At 44.3% G+C, this 22367-nt stretch overlaps 1 protein-coding gene and 1 long non-coding RNA gene across 6 annotated transcripts in view; one reads left to right on the forward strand and one right to left on the reverse strand.

Moving 5' to 3' along the window:
- Window positions 1–7: 7 nt before the first annotated feature.
- LOC111096291 lies at window positions 8–12996 on the forward strand. The gene is made up of 2 exons (XR_005360873.1): window positions 8–3694; window positions 7206–12996. It is a non-coding gene; the product is annotated as an uncharacterized LOC111096291 (long non-coding RNA).
- VPS35L (VPS35 endosomal protein sorting factor like) overlaps window positions 7902–22367 on the reverse strand; it is a 115611-nt gene continuing 101145 nt past the window's right edge. For 4 of the 5 annotated variants that reach the window (XM_038540214.1, XM_038540212.1, XM_038540217.1 and 1 more), the window contains 4 exons: window positions 20979–21144; window positions 15134–15252; window positions 8552–8698; window positions 7902–8229 (listed from right to left, as the gene is read on the reverse strand). In XM_038540214.1, the coding sequence (XP_038396142.1) occupies window positions 8131–8229; window positions 8552–8698; window positions 15134–15252; window positions 20979–21144 (531 nt within the window). In that variant the 3' untranslated portion in view covers window positions 7902–8130. The remainder of the gene's footprint in view (window positions 8230–8551; window positions 8699–15133; window positions 15253–20978; window positions 21145–22367) is intronic. The other variant, XM_038540213.1, reaches the window with a different exon arrangement.

Genomic DNA, 22367 nt, shown 5'->3' on the forward strand with positions numbered 1-22367 from the left:
GTATCTTATAATTTTCAGTGTAGTTCTTTCACCTCCTTGGTTAAATTTAATCTTAGATATGTATGCATTCCAGTGTAATTAACATACAGTGTTATATTAGTTCAGGTGTATGATACAGTGAATCAACAATTCTTATACATTCCTGAGTGCTCCTCATAATAAGTGTACTCTTAATCCCCTTCACCAATTTTCACACATCGCCCCATCTACCTCCCCTCTGGGAACCATCGCTTCTCCATGGTTAAGAGTCTAGTTTTTTTGTCTCTTTTTTTCTTTGTTCATTTGTTTTGTTTCTTAAATTGCACATCTGAATGAAATCATACAGTATTTATCTTTTCTTGGACTGACTGCACTTAGTGTTATACTCCAGATCCATCCATGTTGCATATGGCAAGATTTTCTTCCTTTTTATGGATGAGTCATATTTGAGTGTGTGTCACATCTTCTTTATCCATTCATCTATCAATAGACCCTTGGGCTGCTTGCATTTTAAGCAATTCACGAAAGATATGTATTTATTGCCATTTTGCTTGTTTTATGAAGTTCTTTTCTGTTCCTTCTCTCTTTTCTCACTGTTTGCTGGCTTTTAGTGATATACTTGGATTCCTTTATTTTTTTGCATATCTAGTATTGATTTTTGATTTGTGGTTACCATTAGGTTTGTATATAACATGTATACATTACATCAGTCTACATTAAGTTGATGGTCCCTTAAGTTTGAATCCATTATTTACTCCCCCATACACATTTAAAGTTTATAGTGTCATACTTTATATGCTTTTATTTTGTGAATCTCTTGACTGATTTTCATAGATACTTAATTTTACTACTTTTGTGCTTCCTGCTTTTCTTACTCCTATTTATTGTCCCTCCTTTCCATTCAGAGAGTCCCCTTTGACATTTTTTATATAGCTAGTGTAGTGGTCATGAATTCCTTTAACTTTTGTCTGGGAAACCCTCTTATTCTGAACCATAACCTTGCTGTAAAGCGTATCCTCGGCTGCAGGTTTCATCTTTTCAGCACTTTGAATATATCATGCCACTCCTCTCTGGCCTGTAAACATTTCTGTTGAAAATCATATAATTGCCTTACAGGGTTTCCCTTATATGTAACTGTTTTCCCTTGTGGCTTTTAAAGTTCTCTTTATTACTACTCTTTGCCATTTTAATTACCATGTGTCTTGGTGTGGACTTCCTTGGGTTGATTTTGTTAGGGGCTCTCTGTGCCTCCTGGATCTGGATTCGTTTCCATCCCCAGATTTGGGGAACTTTTCAGCTATTTCCTAAAATAAACTTTCTGCCCCCCTTTGTATTTCTTCTTCTGGGATTCCTGTAATGCAAATATTGTTAGGCTGATAGTGTTGCTGAATTCCCTAAGTATATTTTCATTTTTCATTTTTTTTCTTGTTCTGTTTGATTGCTTTCTATTATTCTGTCCTCCAAGTCATTGATCTGTTCTACTTCCTATATTTATTCCATCTAGTGTATTATGCATTTTATTTATTGAGTTCTTTATCTCTGATTAGTTCTTTTTATGTTTTCTCTCTCTTTAAGGGTCTTCCTGAGGTCCTCCACTCTTTAGTCCAGTAGAGTATCTTTATAACTATTACTTAAATTATTAATCAGGCATATATATTACTTATCTCCATTATGTTTAGCTCTCTTGCTATGATTTTGTCTTGTTCTTTCATTTGTGACATATACCTTTATCACCTCATTTTGTCTATGTGTCTCTTTCTATGTGTTAGGAAAGTCAGCTACCTCTTCTGCTCTTGAAAGTAGTGGCCTTATGAAGAAGCGGTCCTGTAGTGTCCTGCAATGTCCCATTTACCAGAATCTGGTGCTTCTGGGGTTTCTACTATGTGTGTTGTGAGAGCCCTGTTAACCGTGGCTGAGCTGCTTTTGCCTTCAGTTGTCAGCAGTGGTTGTCTGTTGTGGGCGGGGTTTGATCTCTGTGTTAGTGGGCAAGTCTTGGGCCACCTCTGGCTTGAGGTGAGCCAGACCAAGGATTTGTCAGAGATGCAGTAGCACTCAACTACAGGCACTTTTCCTTGCATTGACCCCTGAGAAGATTTGTTGGTGGATAGGGCCTGCAGTCAGACCAGATGTCTGCTCCCAGCCCATTGCTGAGATCACAGACTAGTGTGTGGGGTTATCTTCCCCTCCCCTGGGGCAGGAGTCACTTTGGAGTGGTGCTGGCACCTGTTGGGGCCACTTGCACATTACCAGGCTTGTGACACTGCTTTGGATGGGCTCTGGCCAATGGTGCATTGGAAGAAGCAGGTCCATAGAATGCCGGAGCACATGGTTGTAGCAGGGTTTGTGCAGGTCTGCTGTGGAAGAGATCTGTAGCTACCTAAAAGTCCTGCCAAGGCTGCCAGGTTGGAGTGGGTAGATCCACAGAAGTGTGGGGCTGGGTGCACAATGTCATCAAGCTACCTGGAAAATGGTGTGCTCTGCTGGTTCCTACAGGTGTCTGTGTATGTTTGGCTCTGGCAGGGGGGAGGGGATGGCATTCACCAGCTCCCTTGTTCTTGGAGAAGTCTCCCAAGGATCCCTGCCCCTCCAGCACATGCTGCTGTATTAGTAAACCAATCTCCTCCCTATTGTATATCCCAGGTGTTTCTCAAACTGCTACTTCTGTTTTATCTCCATGGGGCTGTTTCTTGTATGGTCTACTTAAGGATAGAGTCCATTTCCTATTGTCCTCCCAGAGCTGAGCCCTCCTATTTTTAAAGTCCCAAGCATCAGGCTGCACTGATTTAAGGACTAGTGGAGTTATGATGCTCCCTGCTTTTCAAAGCTAAATGAAAAGTTGATTTATCTTTCCTGTCTGGGCTCCCCATGCTCGGGGTGAGGACCTCCTCCTTTCCCCTGTCTGTGGCACCCCTCCCTTCCCTGGACAGTCAGTTTAGCTCCCATCCGGGTCTCCCCCTTCCTACCCACTTCAGTGTGGCCTCTTCTACATTTAGCTGTGGAGAGTCTTCTCTGTCCTGTGTTATTCTTTTTAATGAAGTTATAAACAGGGATTTAAAAAATTTCTCCTCCTGCTAGTTCATTATTAGTGTATGGAAATGAAACAGTTTCTGTTTATTAATTCTGTATCTTGCAACTTTTACTGAGTTCATTTATTATTATAGTGGTGTTGGGGGTTTTTTTTGGTTTTGGTTTTTGGTCTCTAGGGTTTTCCGTGTAACAGGGTTTGTGTAGGTCTGCTCTGGGAAGGGACCTGCAGCCCACCTAAAACTCCCATTGAGGCTGCAGATCCCCTCCCATAGCAGACCTGCACAAATTGTGTCACCTGCAAATAGTGACAGTTTTACTACCTCTTTACCAATCTGGATGCCTTTTGTTTTCCTTACATGATTGTTATGGCTCAGACCTCTGTACTGTGTTGAATAAACCTGGGGAGAGCAGACATCTTTATTCCTGTACCTGATCTTAGAGGAAAAACCCTCAGCTTTTCATGATGGGGTATGTTAGGGGCTTGGGCTTTTATAATGATGAAGTATGTTCTTTCTATACCGTGTTCAGTTATAATCATGAATAGGTGTTGAAATTTGTCAAATTTTCTGCGTCTAATGAGATGATCATCATTTTTAATTCTTCATTTTGTTAATGTAGTGTGTCACATTGATTGATTTGCAGATACTGAACTATCTTTGCATCCCTGGAATAAATCCATTTGATCTTGGTGAGTAATCCTTTCAATGTTTTGTTGAATTTGGCTTGCTAATATTTTGTTGAGTTTTGCATTGGTGTTCATCAGGGATGTTATTGGCCTATAATTAGCTTTTTTTTCCCTGTAGTATCTTTGTCTGGTTTTGGTATCAGAGTAACGCTGGCCTCATAGAAAATTTGGAAGCATTCATTCCCCTTCAATTTTTTGCAGTAATTGAGGAGGATAGGTATTAACTCTTTAAATGTTTGGCTTCACCTGTGAAGCTATCAGGTCCTAGATTTTGTTTGTTGGGAGTGTTTTGATTACTCATTCACTGTCATTACTAGTAACAATTCTGTCCAGATTTCCTATTCCTGATTCAGTTTTGGAGATTGTACATTCCTAGTAATTTGTCCATTTCTTCTAGGTTGTCCAGTTTGTTGGCATGTAATTTTTTGTAGTCTCTTACAATTCATATTTCTGTAGTGTCAATTGTAACTTCTCTTCCATGTCTGATTTTGTATATCTGAGGACTCTTTCTCTTGAGTGTGGTTTAAAGGTTTATCAATTTTATCTTTTCAAGAATTCGTTGGTCTTTTGTTATTGGGTTGTTGGTTTGGTTTGGGTCTCTATTTCATTTACTTCCACTCTAATCTTCATTATTTCATTCCTTCTGACATGACAGCGGTTTTCTCCTGCCTTTAAAGTTTCATTAACTTTGGGCTTGTTTGTTCTTTTTCTAGTTCCTTTAGTTCTAAGGCTAGATTGTGTTAGATTTTTCTTGTTTCTTAAGGTAGGTCTGTATCACCATAAATTTCCATCTTAGAACTGCTTTTTCTGTGTCCCAAAGATTTTGGAATGTTGTGTTCCTGTTATTTGTCACAAGGTATGTTTTTATCCTTTTTGGTTTCTTCACTGATCTATTCGTTTAGTACCGTATTGTTAAGCATCAATGTGTTTGTGGTTTTTCTGATTTTTAATTTTGATTGCTTGTTCTTGTGGCCTGAAGTGTCTCTTACAGGCATCATATGGATGGGCCTTTTTTTTTTTTTTTAATCATTCTTTCAGTTACTCTCTTTTGATTGGAGCATTTAGTACATTTAAAGTAATTATTGAGAAGTAAATACATTTGCCCATGAACAAGGTGGTGGTTAGGGATACTGACTGACCTCCATGCAGTTGAAAACCCACATAGAACTTTTGAGTCCCCCAAAACTTAAGTATTAATAGCTTACTGTTGACCAGAAGCCTTGCTCGGTAACATAAACAGTTGATTAACACATATTTTGTAGAATAGATGTATTACATACTGTATTAAAGTAAGTTAAAAATAGTAAAATCATAAGGAATAGGGAACCGCATGGCTCAGTAGTTGAACATCTGCCTTTGGCTCAGGTCATGATCCTGGAGTCCCAGGATCTAGTCCCAAATCGGGCTCCCTGCACGGAGCTTGCTTTTCCCTCTGCCTGTGTCTCTGCCTCTCTCTCTGTCTCTCATGAATAAATAAATATTTTTTAAAAATCATACGGAATAGAAAACATTTACAGTATTGTACTTCTTGAAAATAATCCATGTGGAGTTCAAATCTATGCTGTTCAAGGGTCAACTGTATTTCCATTTTAATTGTTTTCTAGTTGTCTTTATTCTTTTCTATTCTCTCTTGTTTGATGACTTTCAGGCTTGGATTCTTTCATATTTTTTGTGTCTATTAGGTTTTTGCGAGATTCATATATAACAATGTATATAGCATTTATTTTAATGGTCACTTAAGTTTGAACATATTCTAAACACATTACATTTTTACTGCTCTCCCCTTCCACATTTTATGTATTTGGTGTCATACTTTACATCTTTTTATTTTGTGTATCTCTTATTATTGTAGATATAATTGATGATACTACTTTTGTCTTTTAACCTTCATACTATTATAAATGATTGATCTACCTTTACTGTATGTTTATTCTTACCAATGAAATTTTTTCTTTCATCATTTTCATCTAGTTATGTCCTTTTACACTTAAAGTCCCTTTAACATTTCCTGTAAGGATGGTTTAGCGGTGATGAACTTTTTTGTTTGGGAAACTATTTCTCCTGCAATTCTGAATGATAATCTTGGCAGGTATTCTTGGCTGTAGGTTTTTTCTTTTCAGCACTTTGAATAGATCAGACCATTCCTTTCTGGCCTGCATAGTTTTTGCTGAAAAATCAGTTGATAGCCTTGTGGGAGTTTCCTTTGTATATTATTGCTTTTCTCCTGCCTTTAAAGTTTCATTAATTGTTGACATTGTAACTACAGTTGACCCCTAAACAGTGCAGGGGTTAGGGGCACTAATCCCCCTGTGCAGTTAGAAATCCACATATAACTTCTGACTCCCCCCAAATTTAACTACTAATAGCTTACTGGTGACCAGAAGCCTTCAATAGCTGATTGACACATATTTTGTTTTTTTGTTTTTTTGTTTTTTTTTTTTTCACATATTTTGTTATATGTATCACATACTGTATTCTCACAATAAAGCTAGAGAAAATATAGTTCTGTACTGTATAGAAAAAACACCACATGTAAGTGGATCTGTGTTGTTCCAGAGCCAAATGTATCGTCTTGCTGTGGACCTCTTTGGATTCATTTTGTTTGAGGCTCTCTGTGCTTCCTGGTGCTAGGTATTTCCTTCTCTAGGTTATAGTGATCTGTTATTCAAGTAATTTTCTGCCTATTTTTCTCTCTTTTCTGGGATGCTTGTAGTACAAATGTTAATATGCTTGATGATGTCCCAGAAGTTTCTATTATTTTTAATTTTTTTGCTGTTTACCTTGATTTCTAATACCCTGTGTTCCAGATTGCTGATTCATTTTTCTGCACCCTCTGATTTGATGTTGGTTCACTAGAAGGTGATTTTTTCATTTATTGTATTCAGCTCTCATTGGTCCTTTTTTATATTTTCTAGCTCTTTGTTAAAGTCCTTACTGAATTCAAGTCCACCTAGCATCTTTATGATAGGTGGTTACTTTGAACTCTTATCAGATAGATTGTTTATCTCTGGTTCTTTTTTGAGGTTTTGTTTTGGTTGGTTGGAACATACTCCATGTTTATATGTATTAGATCAGCTACATCTAGTCTTGAAGGTAGTGGCCTAATGTGGAAGGCATCCTGTGGGGTCAGTACTACAGTCTGCCCTAGCCACCAGAAGCAGGTGCTCCAGACATGTCCCCTGTGTGGCTTGTTTGGGCACTGATGGGTGGGGTTAGCCCCTGGCAAGACTGACAGTGAGGCTTGGCCACAGCTGCTATGAGCACTGGTGGGCAGGAGTTGTGCCTTTTGGGAAGGTGGGTCCTAAGGGAAATGCCTGGGCAGTGCCAATGGTGCTAGCAGGGTAGATAGAAAGTGCCAGAACTGGTACCCGCCAGTGTTGGACCAGGTAGGCTAAAAGAGGGCAGGAAAGTTGGACCTGTGAACTCTTTCCTTCCCAGAGAAAATTTCTACACATTGTTGCCCCTAGCACATGCCCGAAAATTAGTAAATATCTTTCATGTATACATAACCCAGGCTCTTTTCAAACTGCTGCCTCGGTGCTGGATCTCAGAGTGATGAAGAGTAAAGCCTCAGTTTTCTATAGCCTTCTGGCTCTCCCAGAGGTAAGCCCCACAGATTTCCACAACTAGACAGTATGGGCACTCATCTTCTTGGTGCATACCCCACCCAGGGACAGGCTTGACCACACTCTGCCCCTCCTGCCCTTCTCACTGCAGCTTTTTGTGTCTAGTTGTGTAAGAGCTGTTCTGCTAAGTCTTTGGGTCATTTTCTCAGTGAGTTGCATGTTGTGTAGTTGCATCACTGGTGTGTCCGTGGGAGGAGGTTAATTCAGGGCCTTCTTACTCTGCCATCTTCCCAGGAGTTCCTGTGGGTGCCCTGGGGTCACCTGCTCATGGTGCTTGTGCATAACACGGTATAGTAGCTGTGCACCTTCTGCTGTGTGGTCCTGCGGTGCCCAAGTGTGCCTGAGCCATGGCACCCACATCTTCTGTGTTGGTGAGAGCTAGGTATATACCAGTATATTCTAAGTCCTGTCAAGAGCTGCTTTTGATAGAAAAGTTAATTGAACCATCTACTTTTTATAAATCTGTGGTGGTTCAGGCAACATTCCAGACTTGAGGCCCTCAAATTAGGGAACAGTGGCTCTTTAAAAGTAAACACCTTTTCAAGGTTCTTTTCCTAATTAAAAAAATAAAAAGCACACACATGTGACAGATGTTACTTGGATTTTTGTTTCTCAATAAAGGCCAGTCTGAAGGCCACTTGTGCACAGACACTGCTACTCTTAGGAACAAGATTGGATTTTAACGCTCTGACAATTCCTCCTCCACTGTCGCAAAAATTTGGGTAGAGGCCAAAGCTTAAACCAACTTGTATATGTAAAAATAAAACAAAAAAAGCAAGGCAGGTCTTTCTGGACTTGGCTTCAAAGCACCAATCATGTCCTTGTTTGCAGAGGAAGCCTGAGGGCCAGCTCAGTCAGATGACCCATATCTGGTTGTTTGCTTCGCCTCTTGATGTATTCCAGAGTTTTCACCTAGGAGGAAAAAGAACTATCAGAATCCTTTCTGGTTCACCAAGGTACCAACCAATCAAGCATATTGTGAGCTTATGCTTTCTTACAGCTGAAGTCTTTTTATGGAGAAAGGAGGAGGAAAAAACCAACTAAGTCTTTAAGTAAAACTTCTTAGATTACAATTTGCTTATAAACTCAGATTTTGGTGTGATCAGGAATCACTGATACTTTTATATATGTATCTTATTCAGAAGAAAAAGAAGAGGAAGAGACTGGATTTGTTCAGGCCAGTTGTACTCTGGCCACTGGGTTTATGTGGCTCACCAGGACCCCCATGCCTCACCATGGTCCTGGTATCTGCACAGCCATGCCTCTGTGCCAGGTGCCACAGGTTGACAGAGAGCTGGTTGAGTCTGTTGTTGCGCAGGTCCCCGTGGGCCAAGATGCTATTAAAGAAGGAAAGGCCCAGTGAGCTCTGGCGCTTGAGAGCCTGAAAAAGAAGAGAGAGATTACTATCTGGCAGTGGGGCTCATGTGGGGCTGTGCCCAGTGTTGATGCTGGCTCTACCAGGGACCTTCTGGAGGGTAAGCTGCTTAACCTCCCAAGTCCCGCCTTCAGCTATAGGAGAGTAAGGAAATGCCCTCATAGGGTGAGGACTGAATGAGATGAGGCATATAAAATCCTTCTTTCTGGGCAGCCCAGGTGGCTCAGCGGTTTAGTGCCTGCCTTCGGCCCAGGGCGTGATCCTGGGGACCTGGGATCGAGTCCCACGTTGGGCTCCCCGCATGGAGCCTGCTTCTCCCTCTGCCTGTGTCTCTGCCTCTCTCTGTCTCTCATGAATAAATAAATAAAATCTTAAAAAAAAACAAAAAACAAAAAAAAAACTTCGTTCTGTGCCTCCCACATGAGTATTACTGAAATGGAAGAAGTGATACTTACATGAGATTCCACACATGGCAAGGTAAAGGAACAAAGTGACAGGGCTTCTTGCAAGTACAGATGAAAACTGAAAGGCTACAAGAAAATGTCTTTCTGGTATGTCCTCAAGCCACCCAAAGTTAGTCCAGCAACCAAAGGGCAGGAATAAAGACCAAATGACAGCTCCCCATAGACAACACTCCCCAGTGCTTGGGGGCCAGGCCCAGGTTTCATAAGAACTTAATACCAAGTCTCACCTCTGATTAGAGGTACCTAAAACAAGGAATGTCTAACCACAAGGTCTAGGTAGACCAAACCTGAATATTAAATACCAGGCCTAGGAGAAAGGATACAAGTTCCGAAAGATAAACAGAGGCATGCGGGAAGGCCAAGTGAACCAGGGAGCCAGGTTCTGTCACAAGTCCATGGGGACCCCAGAGAGCTAACGACCTGGGCCCTTGCTAGATGCCCATGGCTCACAATGCAAGAACATCAGTGAGTCCAGCAAAGCATCTGCTTTCCTCCCTGGCAGCTAATGAGAAAGAGGCCTTTAAAGTGGCCCAGGTATTCTGAGCTCACAGCTCATCTTATTTAATCTACATGGCAAATCTTTGTGGGAAGCACATTTCTAGCCAGCTTAGGCACATGGTAGGCACATCTGTAGCACTGTCTCCCAGGATCCCAACCCCTGGTTAGTCAAGCACTATGCTGGGTGCTGGGGTGAAGGGACTTTGCAGATGTAATTAAAGTTGTGGACCTTGGAGAATTCTGGATTATCTGGGTGGGCCCAGTCTAATCTCTTGAGCCCTAAAAGGCAGAGAAATTTCTGAGAGACCAGGAACAGAAGAGGATGCAGAAGTGGGCCAAAAGCCAAGAAATGGCAGGCAACTTCTAGACACTAAGAACAACCTGCAGCCAACAGGCAGCAAGGAAACAGGACCTCAGTCCTACTGGATGAAACTCAAGTCCGCCAATACCCTAAAGAAGCCAGCCAGTCAACACTTCGGTTTTGACCTTATGAAGCCTTGCCAGTGCCAACTCACCAAACCGAAATAATAAATTAATACTCTTGAGTTTGCAGCAGCTTTTTTTAAGGCTGCAAGGAGGAATCCAATCCGCTCCCATTTTGCAGAAGCAGTCAAAGCTCAGAAAGCTTTGGGGAACTTGCTCACGGACCACTGCTAAGTACAAAGCAGGGATTTGAGCTCCAGTCTTCCGACCCCAGAGCCTGTGCCTTCCCCCACTCTAGCTGATAAAATATTCCCACAGACCCAGTGTTAGCATCACATTAGGAGTCCAAATTCTGAAGAGGCTAAGAGTTCCTTTTCTCAACTATTCAAGATGGACAAAACCAACCTACCAACGATCTGTCCATCCATTCCACAAATATTCATGGGAGCCAGACTCTGCTAACTGCTGAACCAACTTAATCCCTCCTGCTGTCCTCTGCCAAGTGAGAATTTAAAACTTCTTGGTGGAGGAAAAAAACCCACACTGCCAGGGAGCAGCTCAGAGCACAGCTGAGTGAAGGTGGCTGAGTGGCACTGAAGAGACCTCCACTGGACGCCCAGTTGAGCCTGCCTGTCACAGAAGCAGCCGAGCTGACTGAACATTACCATCCAGAAAAGGACTGGGGTCATGCTGTGCAGCGCCCAAGCCTCCAGGCACTTGGGGGAAAGCGGCCCCCCGTCTGGCACAGACTCATTAAGTGGCTGGCAAATGCCTGCTTGGGGTCCTTTATCTAATCAGACAATACGGTGGTTCTACCCCAACCAGGAACCCGGGCAGAGATGACCATTCAGTGGGTCCCAGCCCAACCTGCTGCTGCCTGCCTTTTAAGCTGGCCCTTGTCTGACAGCTGGGACAACAGGAGGGTGCGTTTTCTGCTTCTATCTACAGGACAAAGCTAAAATAAATTCTATTTCAAATACAACTAAGAGTCTCCCCTGAGAGAAGTCCTTTAACTACATTTCATTGAAGTGGGAGAGATGGTTTGAAAGAGAAGCGAGACAATATCTGAACTAGCTATTTCTCCCTTCTGTATCTTCTCAGTAAGCATTTTACCCTAAAAAGCTCAATCCACATGTTTCAGATGCAAGGCCCATTAAAAGTGAAATCATTAGAGAGACAGATCTGAGGGGTGAGAAGTCATGCCAGCCAACATGCGAAGACCCAAAAAACCCACAAACACATTATAAGAACCAAATCAGGGCCTTAAGCCCCTCCTCTTCCCCAGAGGTTTTAAATAGAAAAGAACTTCTTTTCATTCTTTTCCTATGAGAACTCTCATTTCCAGGAAGCTCCATGGGTCTGGCATGATTCCCAGCCTCACCACACCCAAACAAACAACTTCCTAAAGCTCATGAGTAAACTGGCTATCGCCTTCATGTAGATTTAGAGGAAAGTTTTGTAAGCAGGGCTGCTAGCAGCACCAAGAGATGATCCACTCAGGACTGGCATCCACACTGGGGTTTTTCAACAGCCTGAAGCTTTGCTCTCCACCTGGTAGAGCAATCTGATCCCTTCTTCCCAGGTACCAGACCCAATGATTCTGTCTGCAGGACCCCCGCCATGACGTGCCTGCCTATGCTGACTTTCACGTTGCATTGTTAAAATGAAGGATGGTATGTTCCATTTTAGCTCGGTCCACCCTTATTTTTCTAATAAGTGTGTGTATATGGAAGGACATTTTCACCAAATGTTCCTGGTATTTATGTGAGCTGAAATGTTCTTTGGAAGAATTCCAACTTTGCTATTTTTTCAGAATCCTATTTCAGAGTCCTTATTGGAATCAATGCCCCCTCCCCCAAGAGAAAGATACATTAAATACAATTACAGCAGTGTCCCCCCATAGCTGCAAAAATATGTTCCAAGACTCCCAGAAAATGCCTGAAACTATAGACAGAACTGAACCTTTTATGTACTGTTTTTTCCTATATATAACATACCTCTGATAGTTTATAAGTTAGGCACAGTAAGAAATTAACAAAATAGAATTGTATACCATAATAAAAGTTCTGTTAACGTGGTCTCTTAAAAGACTACTGTACTGGGGCACCTGAGTGGCTCAGTGGATGAGCATCTGCCTTTGGCTCAGGTCGTGATCCTGGGGTCCTGGGATTGTGTCCCAGATCAGAGTCCCCACAGGGAGCCTGCTTCTCCCTCTGCCTATGTCTCTGCCTCTTTCTGTGTGTCTCAAGAGTAAATAAACACAATTTAAAAAAATAAAACTACTGTACTCTTCTTATACTGATGATGTGATAAAATGCCTATGTGACATGAGGTAAATGAAGAAGGCACGGTGGCCTAGCATTAGGCTCTTGACCCGATCAGACGTCAGGGGGTGGTAGTTGGCCCCAGGTAACAAACTTTGCATGGTGGCAGGGTGGAGGGTAACAACTACTAGAATACTTCTTGGCTTTATTTTTATCGAGAGCTTGAGGGTTGTTCTAGGCTATGGTCATTTATGCTGTAAGCAGCCACCTCTGATTAAACCCAGACTGTTGCATCAGGGTAAAGAAATGTATGTTCAAGCCATGTAGCAAATTTTTCTTGGGTATAACCTGGTGAACACACAGTACTGCTCTACGAGGTCCCTGGGCTAGAAATAGAGCCAGAACCCATGGTTTTAAAGATCAGGAAAAGGCTGGGGCGCCGTGGGTGGCTCATTCAGTTAACCATCTGCCTTCGGCTCAGGTCATGATCCCAAGGTCCTAGGATCAAGCCCTGCATCAAGCTCCCCACACTCAGTGGGGAGTCTGCTTCTTCCTCTGCCTGTGTCTCTGCCTGCCTCTCTCTCTCTGTCTCTCATGAATAAATAAAATCTTTAAAAAAAAAATCAGGAAAAGGCACCTAAAAAGAATGTTTCACGGCAGAGGAGCAGAAAGGGACCTGATTACATAGCAAGAGCGCACTGAAGGTAAAGGACTCATTTCTCCTGTAGGGTAGAAAGAGCTCTCCCCTGAAAACCACCAGTAGGCAGAGACAAAAGCTGGGCGTTCAGTCCTGAGTCTGCATGTGTTTGAAAAAGGCCTTTCAGTTGGGGGAGAATTGCCTCTTCTGATACTTACTGGTTTGATAAACCAGTTTCCCTAAAGAAATTGGGGTTCTAATTCTGCCCTGAACCCTGACAGCCAGCCACCCAGAGTTCTGCAGCCCTGCATCCAGAAGGGTCCCCAGATTGGTGAGACACACCAACACATGCTCCCTCCCTAGAGGGTGCTGTGATGCATGTGGGACCTACTGCTAACCCTAAGGCTGGCCCTGAACTTGGCAGGGGCCACTGGAGGATGGAGTCCAGAAAAAAATACCACTCTCTCCAGCACCTGCTTGGAATACCCTGGGGATAATGGGACCCAGAACACTTACGTACATCGTACAGGTGTACACCCACAGCTATACGATACTCTTGTGCATTTCTCGTGGGGAAGGGGGTAATAAACACAATGGTGGTATTTCATATAGCCCCGGAAGTGAGCATGAATTAAACTTAAAATCCAGTTTGATCTTACTGGGTCTTCAAAGGGTTTGATGGGGTGGGGATATAGGAGCAAATCCAGGGAAGGGAAGAGATGGAGGCCTTGGGCTGGAAGGGGAAGGCTGGAAAGATACTGGGAAACAATCCAAAATCTGCCCCAGGTTTGGGAAAGAGGATTGAAGTAGGAAAGAATGGAGCCTGCCAGGACGAAATCAGGGAATGAGCCATAAGGTTGTCTCTTGCCAGGTGGGAATGAAGAGCAAGACCCAGGGGAGCACGTAGAGGCAGAAACAAATTCAGGCACCAGCTGACCCACGGAAAGAATGCAGAGAAAGGTCAGGCGCCAGCTTTGACTCCTTAAGGCACAGCCAACCTCCATCCCCTTTCCAGAGGCCCCGACTACACAACAGCAATCAGCCTGAACACACCACTAGAGATAAGCCTAGGTCTGAACAACTAACCACCTTGACCAACCCTGAGGCAGGGCCTTTGGGGTCCATCTGTCACCCACCTGTTTGGGCTGAAGCTACAAAAAAAGGGAAGCAGTAGTTGGCATAACTGGGGAAGAGAACCAAGTAGGTATGTAGACTGCACTAAATGGACATTAAGATTAATCATCTAACTATTTGGAGACTATGGAAAAACTGCTCTGAAAACATAAAAGATACATCTGACATCTCCATGTAATTTGTGCCTAAGAACATAGGTTTTAGAAGATGGCCTTGACCACATTTCACAGCTACCACCCGAGAATTGTCTCCCTATCCGTACTACGTAAAGGCACAGCTGTTCCCGCCTCACGAGTCTGTTGTGAGAATTAAGTGAAATGATAAACGCAGAGTCCTCAGTGCTACACTCACATATAACAAAGGCTGGAGAAACAACCTGCACCCTGGTGGGACAGTTACCACATGCCACTTCTTACAAGGGAAGCGGAAAAGCTTTGGTTGAACAGACCAATGCGGTGGTTCAAAGTTCGGGCTGGAGAATCAAGGTGGGGATCCTGTTCTATCACGAAAGGAAACCCAGGGCGGTGGAGAAACCTCTCTGAGCCTCAGTTTCCTTTTCTGTCCAGTGAGAATCAACACAGCACTTGCATCTCAGGCTGGTTGTGGGCATGAACACTAAGGTGTGCAAAGCACAGGCAATTTATCCCGCAGGTATTGATCAAGCACCTGCTGTATGCTAGGCTCTGTTCAGGGTGTGGGGATGCTGTGATGAGTGACGCATGAACCCCAGAGACAGGGAGGTCTCCAAGACTCACTTTGCAAGGTGCCAACCCCCCAGGGAGCTTACATTCTGGTGGGAGAGGCAAACGACTGAAACACACAGGACATTTCAGAGAGTGGCCAAATAGAAGGAGCAAAAGCCCTGGATGGAGCGCTCAGTAATCACTCTGCACATAAACACATTACCCACATGAACAAGCTTCCTTTCCAGAATGGACCAATGTCCAACCACCCCGGAAACTCGTGTGTTGAGAAAGAGCAGCAGCGGGGGGAGGGGGAGGGGCAGACACAGGGCACCTACCTCATCCTTGGCCAAGGTTTTCAGATGCTCCAGGATCTGAGCCATCACTGTCTCACACAGCTTGTTGTTTTCAGCCAGGAACTTGGAGTCTCCCCCGTAGAGGCTGTCATTGGAGTCAACTGAGAGAACAAACCAGAGCAGTGAGCAAAATGGAGCCCATTATACAATCAGAAAAAGGAATGTATGGGGATCCCTGGGTGGCTCAGCGGTTTGGCGCCTGCCTTTGGCCCAGGGTGCGATCCTGGAGTCCCGGAATCGAGTCCCATGTCGGGCTCCCAGCATGGAACCTGCTTCTCCCTCCTCCTGTGTCTCTGCCTCTCTCTCTCTCTCTCTCCCTCTCTATCATAATTAACTAACTAACTAAATAAATAAATCTTAAAAAAAAAAAAAGAAAAAGGAATGTAATTCTGATACATGTTAAAACATGGATGAATAGTGAACACTTTATAAGTGAAATACACCAGGCACAAAAGGAAAAATGCTGCATGATTCCTCTTGTACAGGGCACTAGAACAGGCACCTTTGTAGAAGGAAGCAGAGTGGAGGTCGTGTGGGCTAGGTAGGGGGAAGGAGAGGGAATAGGAAGTCACTGTTTATTGGGTACAGAGTTGTTGGGATGATGAAAAAATTTTGGAAATGGGTACTGGTGATAGCTGCCCAACATTGAATATACTTGAGGAAGATGAATTATGCACTTAAAAATAATTAAAACGGTAAATTTTATCACTGTGTTACCAATTATTTAAAACTTAAAAAAAAAAAAAAAAGCCTCAGTACAAAAAGTCCGTATCTTTGACTTGGGGAAACTACTCCAAGGTATTTAAGAAAATAATCCAATGGGGGTGGCTGGATGGCTCAGTCGGTTAAGCATCTCACTCGGTTTTGGCTCAGGTCGTGATCTCCAGGTAGTGAGATCGAGCCTTGTATTGGGCTCTGCGCTCAGCAGGGAGTCTGCCTGAGGCTTTCTCCCCCTCTCCCTTTGCCCCTCCCCTCAGACACTCTCTCTCTCCCTAAAATAAATAAGCCTTAAAAAAAAAATAAGAAAAAAAAATAAGAAAAATAAATGCTCTGTTACAGTATTAAATACTAGGAGGACAATAAAAATGTATGATCTACAGTTATTAACTACCATAGACTACACTATACTAGTATTACACTATATTATTAAATAATTACAAGATACTATTAAGTTTTAAAAAGTGACAAATTAATCGGAGAAGGACAAACATTTTATGGTCTCATTCATTTGGGGAATATAAAAAATAGTGAAAGGGAATAAAGGGGAAAGGAGAAAAAATGAGTGGGAAATATCAGAAAGGGAGACAGAACATGAGAGACTCCTCTAACTCTGGGAAATGAACAAGGGGTGGTGGAAGGGGAGGGGGGACTGGGTGACAGGCACTGAGGGGGCACTTGATGGGATGAGCACTGGGTGTTATTCTATATGTTGGCAAATTGAACACCAATAAAAAATAAATTTATAAAAAATAAAAAAATAAAAAGTGACAAATTTTTAAGTAAAATTTTAAGTGGCAATTTTTAAAAAGTGACAAAAGTGTCCATAGTAGAGCCCCGTGTGTGTCGTGTGTGTGTGTGTGTGTGTCACACGGGTATGTGTATATTTCCTAATTTATAGCTGCTTAAGAACCAATTTTAATTTCAAAAATTTTATTTCATTATTTCCTGTCATCTGTCTTAAATCTTTTTTTCTTTTTTTCTTTTTTTTAAGATTTTATTTATTTAATCATGACAGAGAGAGAGAGAGGCAGAGGGAGAAGCAGGCTCCATGCAGGGTGCCCGATGTGGGACTTGATCCCAGGACTCCAGGATCACACCTCAGGCTGAAGGTGGCACCAAACTGCTGGGCCATCGGGGCTGCCCTGTCTTAAATCTTTCAGAGAGGGCACCTGAGTGGCTCGGTCTTTGAGTATCTGGCTTTGGCTCAGGTCATGACCCCGAGGTCCTGGGATCAAGTCCTGCATCGGGCTCCCTGCAGGGAGCCTGCTTCTCCCTCTGCCTGTGTCTCTCATGAATAAATAAGATTTAAAAAAAAAAAAAAAGCCTTTGACAGGTATAAGCACACACTAATTAATTGATAAAATACTATTTTAGAGATACTTTATGAACATTTCTAGTTGCTATCTGAAGAATAACAACTCCTATTCTTTTTATTTTGAGAACTAGCAAGAGAAGCAGGGAGAGCAGGCCATTGAATAGCTTGCCTGTCTCCCCCAGAGACACCATTTTGCTACTTCTGTGCAAGCTCTCACCTGCAGACCCCGCAACACACACATACAAACACATACACACGTGACCGGGTTTTCTGGCTGAACCATTTGTAAAAAGATTGCAGACACGTTGCCTAAGAATAAGAACGGCGGCTCCCCAGCAGTCTCCTTGCCCCCCAGCTTCTCTGTCCAGAGGTGATCTCTAATCCAGTTCTGAACGGCCCGTTTATGGGATGGTGTGTCAACTGAGAATGACAGCCATTCTCTTCAAGAATGTAAAACACTGGGATTCTGGTAAAGGAATGTAATGCGGCCGTTCAGCACCACCTGAGTTTGCAGGGTGGCAAAACTGCAGCTGGCGAAGGAATGTCTCACGTCCACTGCCGAGGACCAGAATAGTTCCTGGCAGAAATTCTCCGGCTTGCTCCGGGTTGGAATCTACTCTAGCTGATTAGCTCAGCCCTGGAAGAGAGAAGCTCTAAGACCACCCCTGGCCAACACACCCCAGGCTTCCTCCCCCGAGGGGCCAGGGCTGGGTTCGGAGCAGGCTGCTCATTTGCTCGTGAGCCCATGCACGCACGCACACCCCGTGCCTCCTGGCTGAGGGCCCGCTCCGCACCAGGTTCCACGCTAGGAGCTGGGGACCTATGGGGGGCAAGGCTGATTTGGTCTTTGCCTCACAGAGCTCACAGGATGTGGGAAGAAGGTGGTACAAGGGGTCATGGGATCCTAAAATCTAGGCTTGGGATGGAACTCAGGAAAGAGCCAGATCAGGCTGCGCTCGACAGGTTGAATTCACTAGATAACGTGGAAAAAGGGACTGGAGGGGTGGGGGGTAGTATGAGTCCTCCAGGCTAACACTTGGTGGTGATGGAGGGAGGAAAATATAAACTTGAGCCTGGAAGGAAGTTGGGTCAGACCAGTGTGTGCAGAGGCCCTGAGTCCAGCCGTAGCTCTCACCAGGGAGATAAATAACATCCCCGGCAAGTGGCCACTAAGAATAGCCCACAATCCCAGCATCTGTCTGCCCCTGGGATCACGACCCTCAATCCTCTAAGGGCCTGGCAGGTGGTGTGGAGGAGCCAACAGGCTACACTGGCTTCACGGGGGGGATCCTGGGTTGGGGATCCTAGGTTGTGGTCTTCCCCCTACATCTAAGCCATCCTCATATGAGGTGAACATTCAGCACACAGGAAGCTCTCCCTTCCACATCAGATGTGCCCCCTTTCTTGCGTGCTCCATGAAAGCACTGGCGTTCTTGCTCTAGGCGATTTCACAAGGCCATCTTAATAATCGAGAAAGTAGAAAAGGCATCCTCTATAAATGCAAAGAAACTGTGACCCTAGTTTTTCAGAAGTTCTAACCTGTGTCAACACTAAAAGGCTGCCTAAAACAAGAAAGAGATGGGAAAATAAAGCCTCCTTCGGCCCCCTGGGGCTCCCTCCTGCTAAGACAATTGTCAGGTCACAATTGTGCACCCAGAGTAAACACAGCTGGGCCAAGAAAGGGAAAAAAAACCCTACTCATCCTTCCGTTTTCTTCTCTAAAAGCTAGAAATCTAGACTCCTGCCTATCAAACATAGTCACGGCTCCTGTTGCTAACACCCTGGCTCCCCATCTGCCCTGACTGTATAGCTTAGAGGGTTAAATGAATCTGCTGGGGAAGAAGAGGGAGGAGAAGGCAGGACACAGGAGGGGGCTTGCCCCGGCTAGCAGGGACTGAGGTTTGCAGACGTACTTCCATGTCAGTGCCTGGTCCTCACAGGTCTCTCTACTATTAATTGCCCTCAATGAGCACTTGGCAAAAAAGAGGAAATAAAAATGCCAACAAATACAGGAAAAAGTACTCAATCACATTAGCTACCAAAGAAATGCAAATTACAGTCCTCAGAACAGCCTAAGTGAAAAAGACTGACCACAGGGAAAGAATAAAGAGAACCCTCCTTCATGCCTGGTGGGGGGTGTCAACTGGCCCAACCATTCTGGAAAACTGAGACAGTATCTACCAGAGCTGAACAGAAGCAAATCCCACGAGCCACAAACTCCAGCTGCAGGCAGAGAGCCAACAGAAATGTACACCAGGAACATGCACTAGAATGTTCACGGCCACACTCCTCTGTATTATACAGCCAGAACCAGACCACTGGAAACATGAAAATGTTTGTCCATAAGGGAATGAAGGAATCTGGTATGGTCACAATGGAATACTATACAGCACTGCAAAAGGACGGACTTCAGCTATGCACAACACAGATGAAGCTCACGTGGAAAACACTGAGTAGAAGAAGCTAGACACCAAAGAATGCATGCTGAGTGATTTCATTTATCATGAAAGTAAAAAAATGTACAAACTAATGCGTGATGCTGGACGTCAGGAAAGAGGTGGTGCTAATTGGAAGTAGGCGTGATCTGGGTGGGAGCTCCGTGGGTGTGTTCAAGGTATGAGGAGTCACTGAGCTTTACAGCTGATGGTATGTATATAATATGTTATACTTTAAAATGTTATTTTGTCATCAAGAGGGCAGCATGACACATGCCCCACAGTTCTGGGTGCAAATTCTACTTCCACCGCAAACTGGCCACAGGACCTTGAGTCAAATACAGTGTCTCTGAGTCTTTCCTTGCTCGAATGTAACCTGGGGATGCACATGCCTGTCTTCTACTCTACAATGCCATAAGGGGTACAGGAGGAAGATCGCGGAGCCTGATGCCGTACCTGGCATGCAGGTGGAGCTTGAGTCATGGAAGCTGTCGTCATGGACATCAACCAGCCTCCCTGGTACATCTTAACTATTAGCCTCCAAATCCCAGCTAGAGGAAGTCTCTAGGAACCATAGCAGGAGGTCCTCCCTTAGCACTGCGTATTTTGATGAAATTTCAGCTTCCTGAAATTTCCAAGTGTAGAGACAGTTGCTTAAACCCTAAAGTATGTAATTACTCGCCAAAGCACTTTTAACAATAGGGCCATTTTTGGGGAAACCAATAATTAGAACTGAGGGTCTGACAAGCAGGTGGATGCTCGGGCTCAGCGGGCAGAAGGTCTGGAACTGGGACTGTCCTGTGTTATGTGCAGGATAGCAGAAGTCTGCTTTCAAATTCCTAGCAGCAAGCCCACAATGGCTGGTAGCATATCGGGGAGCAAGGCCGCCTCCTTCCTCCTGAGCATCTGAACTAGTAGTTCATGGAGTCTCAGCCTCACCTGAAGAAGGCTCTACCCACTTGGGTAGAGTCCCTCCTGACATTGTGATTAGGGGGCAAGCCCGGGATGAAGCTTGGCATGGATGTATTTAACCACCTTTCTAGGTTATTCTGTAGCACACCAGAGAGCCCAGATCCTAAAGAGTGCTTCTCTAAACGTGTCTGATTGTCAAGATGATTATGTCATAGACAAAATTCTCAGGTCTCTTCTTGGGGATCCTGATTGAGAAGGGGTAGGATGGCACTTAGGAATCTGCTCAGGTAATTCTTATTTGGGCACATTTAACAAGGCCCTGGATTAGAGATGTTCCTGGTGGGAAAGAAAACTAGAGGATTATGTGAAAGACAATGAAAAAATTTCACTGGACTTATATGAAATTCAAACTCGGTATAGTGATGGTAGGAGGGGACCCCGCTACCTTTGTCTATGTGGTAGAGATAGGTCTCCTGGCTCATGGCAGATAGGAGGTGCAGGACACAGGTGTAGATGCGGATTTTATCATCACCATTGTCCTCCCAGGTGTAGTCCTGGATCACGTTGAGAAGCTCACGAACAAGAAACAAGACTCCATGCTCAGGATGATCCTGGTGGAAAGGCAAAAAAGGATAAATAATCTTAGAGATAAAGCAGGAAGGGGGGTGGGGGGAAACAAAATCACCAAGACAGAAGCTCAGATCCCTCCCATTTGCAGCTGGAGAGGAATTAAAGTGCCAGCTACTGTGCAGGGGCAAGCCCACTCATGAGCCTGGTTAAATAACACAGAGAAATCAGACAATGTTGTGAACCCCACCGATCAACATGCTGTAGTCGGGGGAAACAAGCTTTGAGAGCCTCCTTGGGTCCAAAGGATGAAGAGGCAAAGTCACCTGTCAGCTTAATGGCCTGTTTCCAAAATTACAGTCTCGTTCTCCTGTGTTTGTAGCAGTAAAAAGTCCTGCTCCTCCAACTACAAAAGCAAGATTGCGGGTCTTGTAGCAGATGGAACAGCGGAAGCCTCCTACTTTGGGTGAGCACCCCCACCCCCCATGATCACTGTCACCACCAAAGGCACCAACTTTAAATATAGCATTGCTCTTTAGGGCGTTCAGTGACATTAACAGCTAAATTGAGGATGTTCTCTTGGGAGAGGAAAAACCCAAGAGACATTCAGGGTTTAGGATGGTGTTTCTCAGATGCTGACATGAACCGAAGAAGCGTGTTGGATGCCACAGAGCTGGCTGCTTAGTTCACAGCTGGCAGGCTACCTGCAATTCTGCGGCTCTCCTGAACACACTCCACAGACTTCTACCACCAGAAGTGAGTGCCTCATCGCCTTGCTGACCATACCTTTATGGTTCCCAGGACCAGGTGGAACCCTCAGAGTCCTGCCAGGACACAGTGGGCACACTCAAAATGGTTAAATGAGGATGGTTCCAGGAAGGATTATTTATAAAGATGTGGGCAGTGTGAAGGGAACTAGAGAGGAAAGGTGAGGCACCCAGAGTCTTGCTACAGCAGGAATCCGCTACCACCCTCGGGCTGAAAGCCCACGGTGGGAAGGGGCATTATTGGCAAGTGCAAGACCTGCAGTTAGAGAAGGCCACCTAGCAGGAGCTGGAGCCTTGGGAAGAACAAAGCCATTGCCAAACCATGGCCCAGTGAGGGGGGGTGGGGGAACGGCAGTAAACAGCTTAAACTTGTTCTCCCGCCTTCCCATCTGGTGGTCCCTGCTGGTGGCTGACCCAGTTGGAGACCAGAAGGAAGCCAGCCCAGGTGACGCAGTCCCCAGGGGCCTGTCTCCCACACAGATTTTGATGGAAGGGCAGAG

This window comes from Canis lupus, chromosome 6 (assembly GCF_011100685.1).
Source record: "Canis lupus familiaris isolate Mischka breed German Shepherd chromosome 6, alternate assembly UU_Cfam_GSD_1.0, whole genome shotgun sequence".
In the NCBI taxonomy this organism is placed as follows: domain Eukaryota; kingdom Metazoa; phylum Chordata; class Mammalia; order Carnivora; family Canidae; genus Canis; species Canis lupus.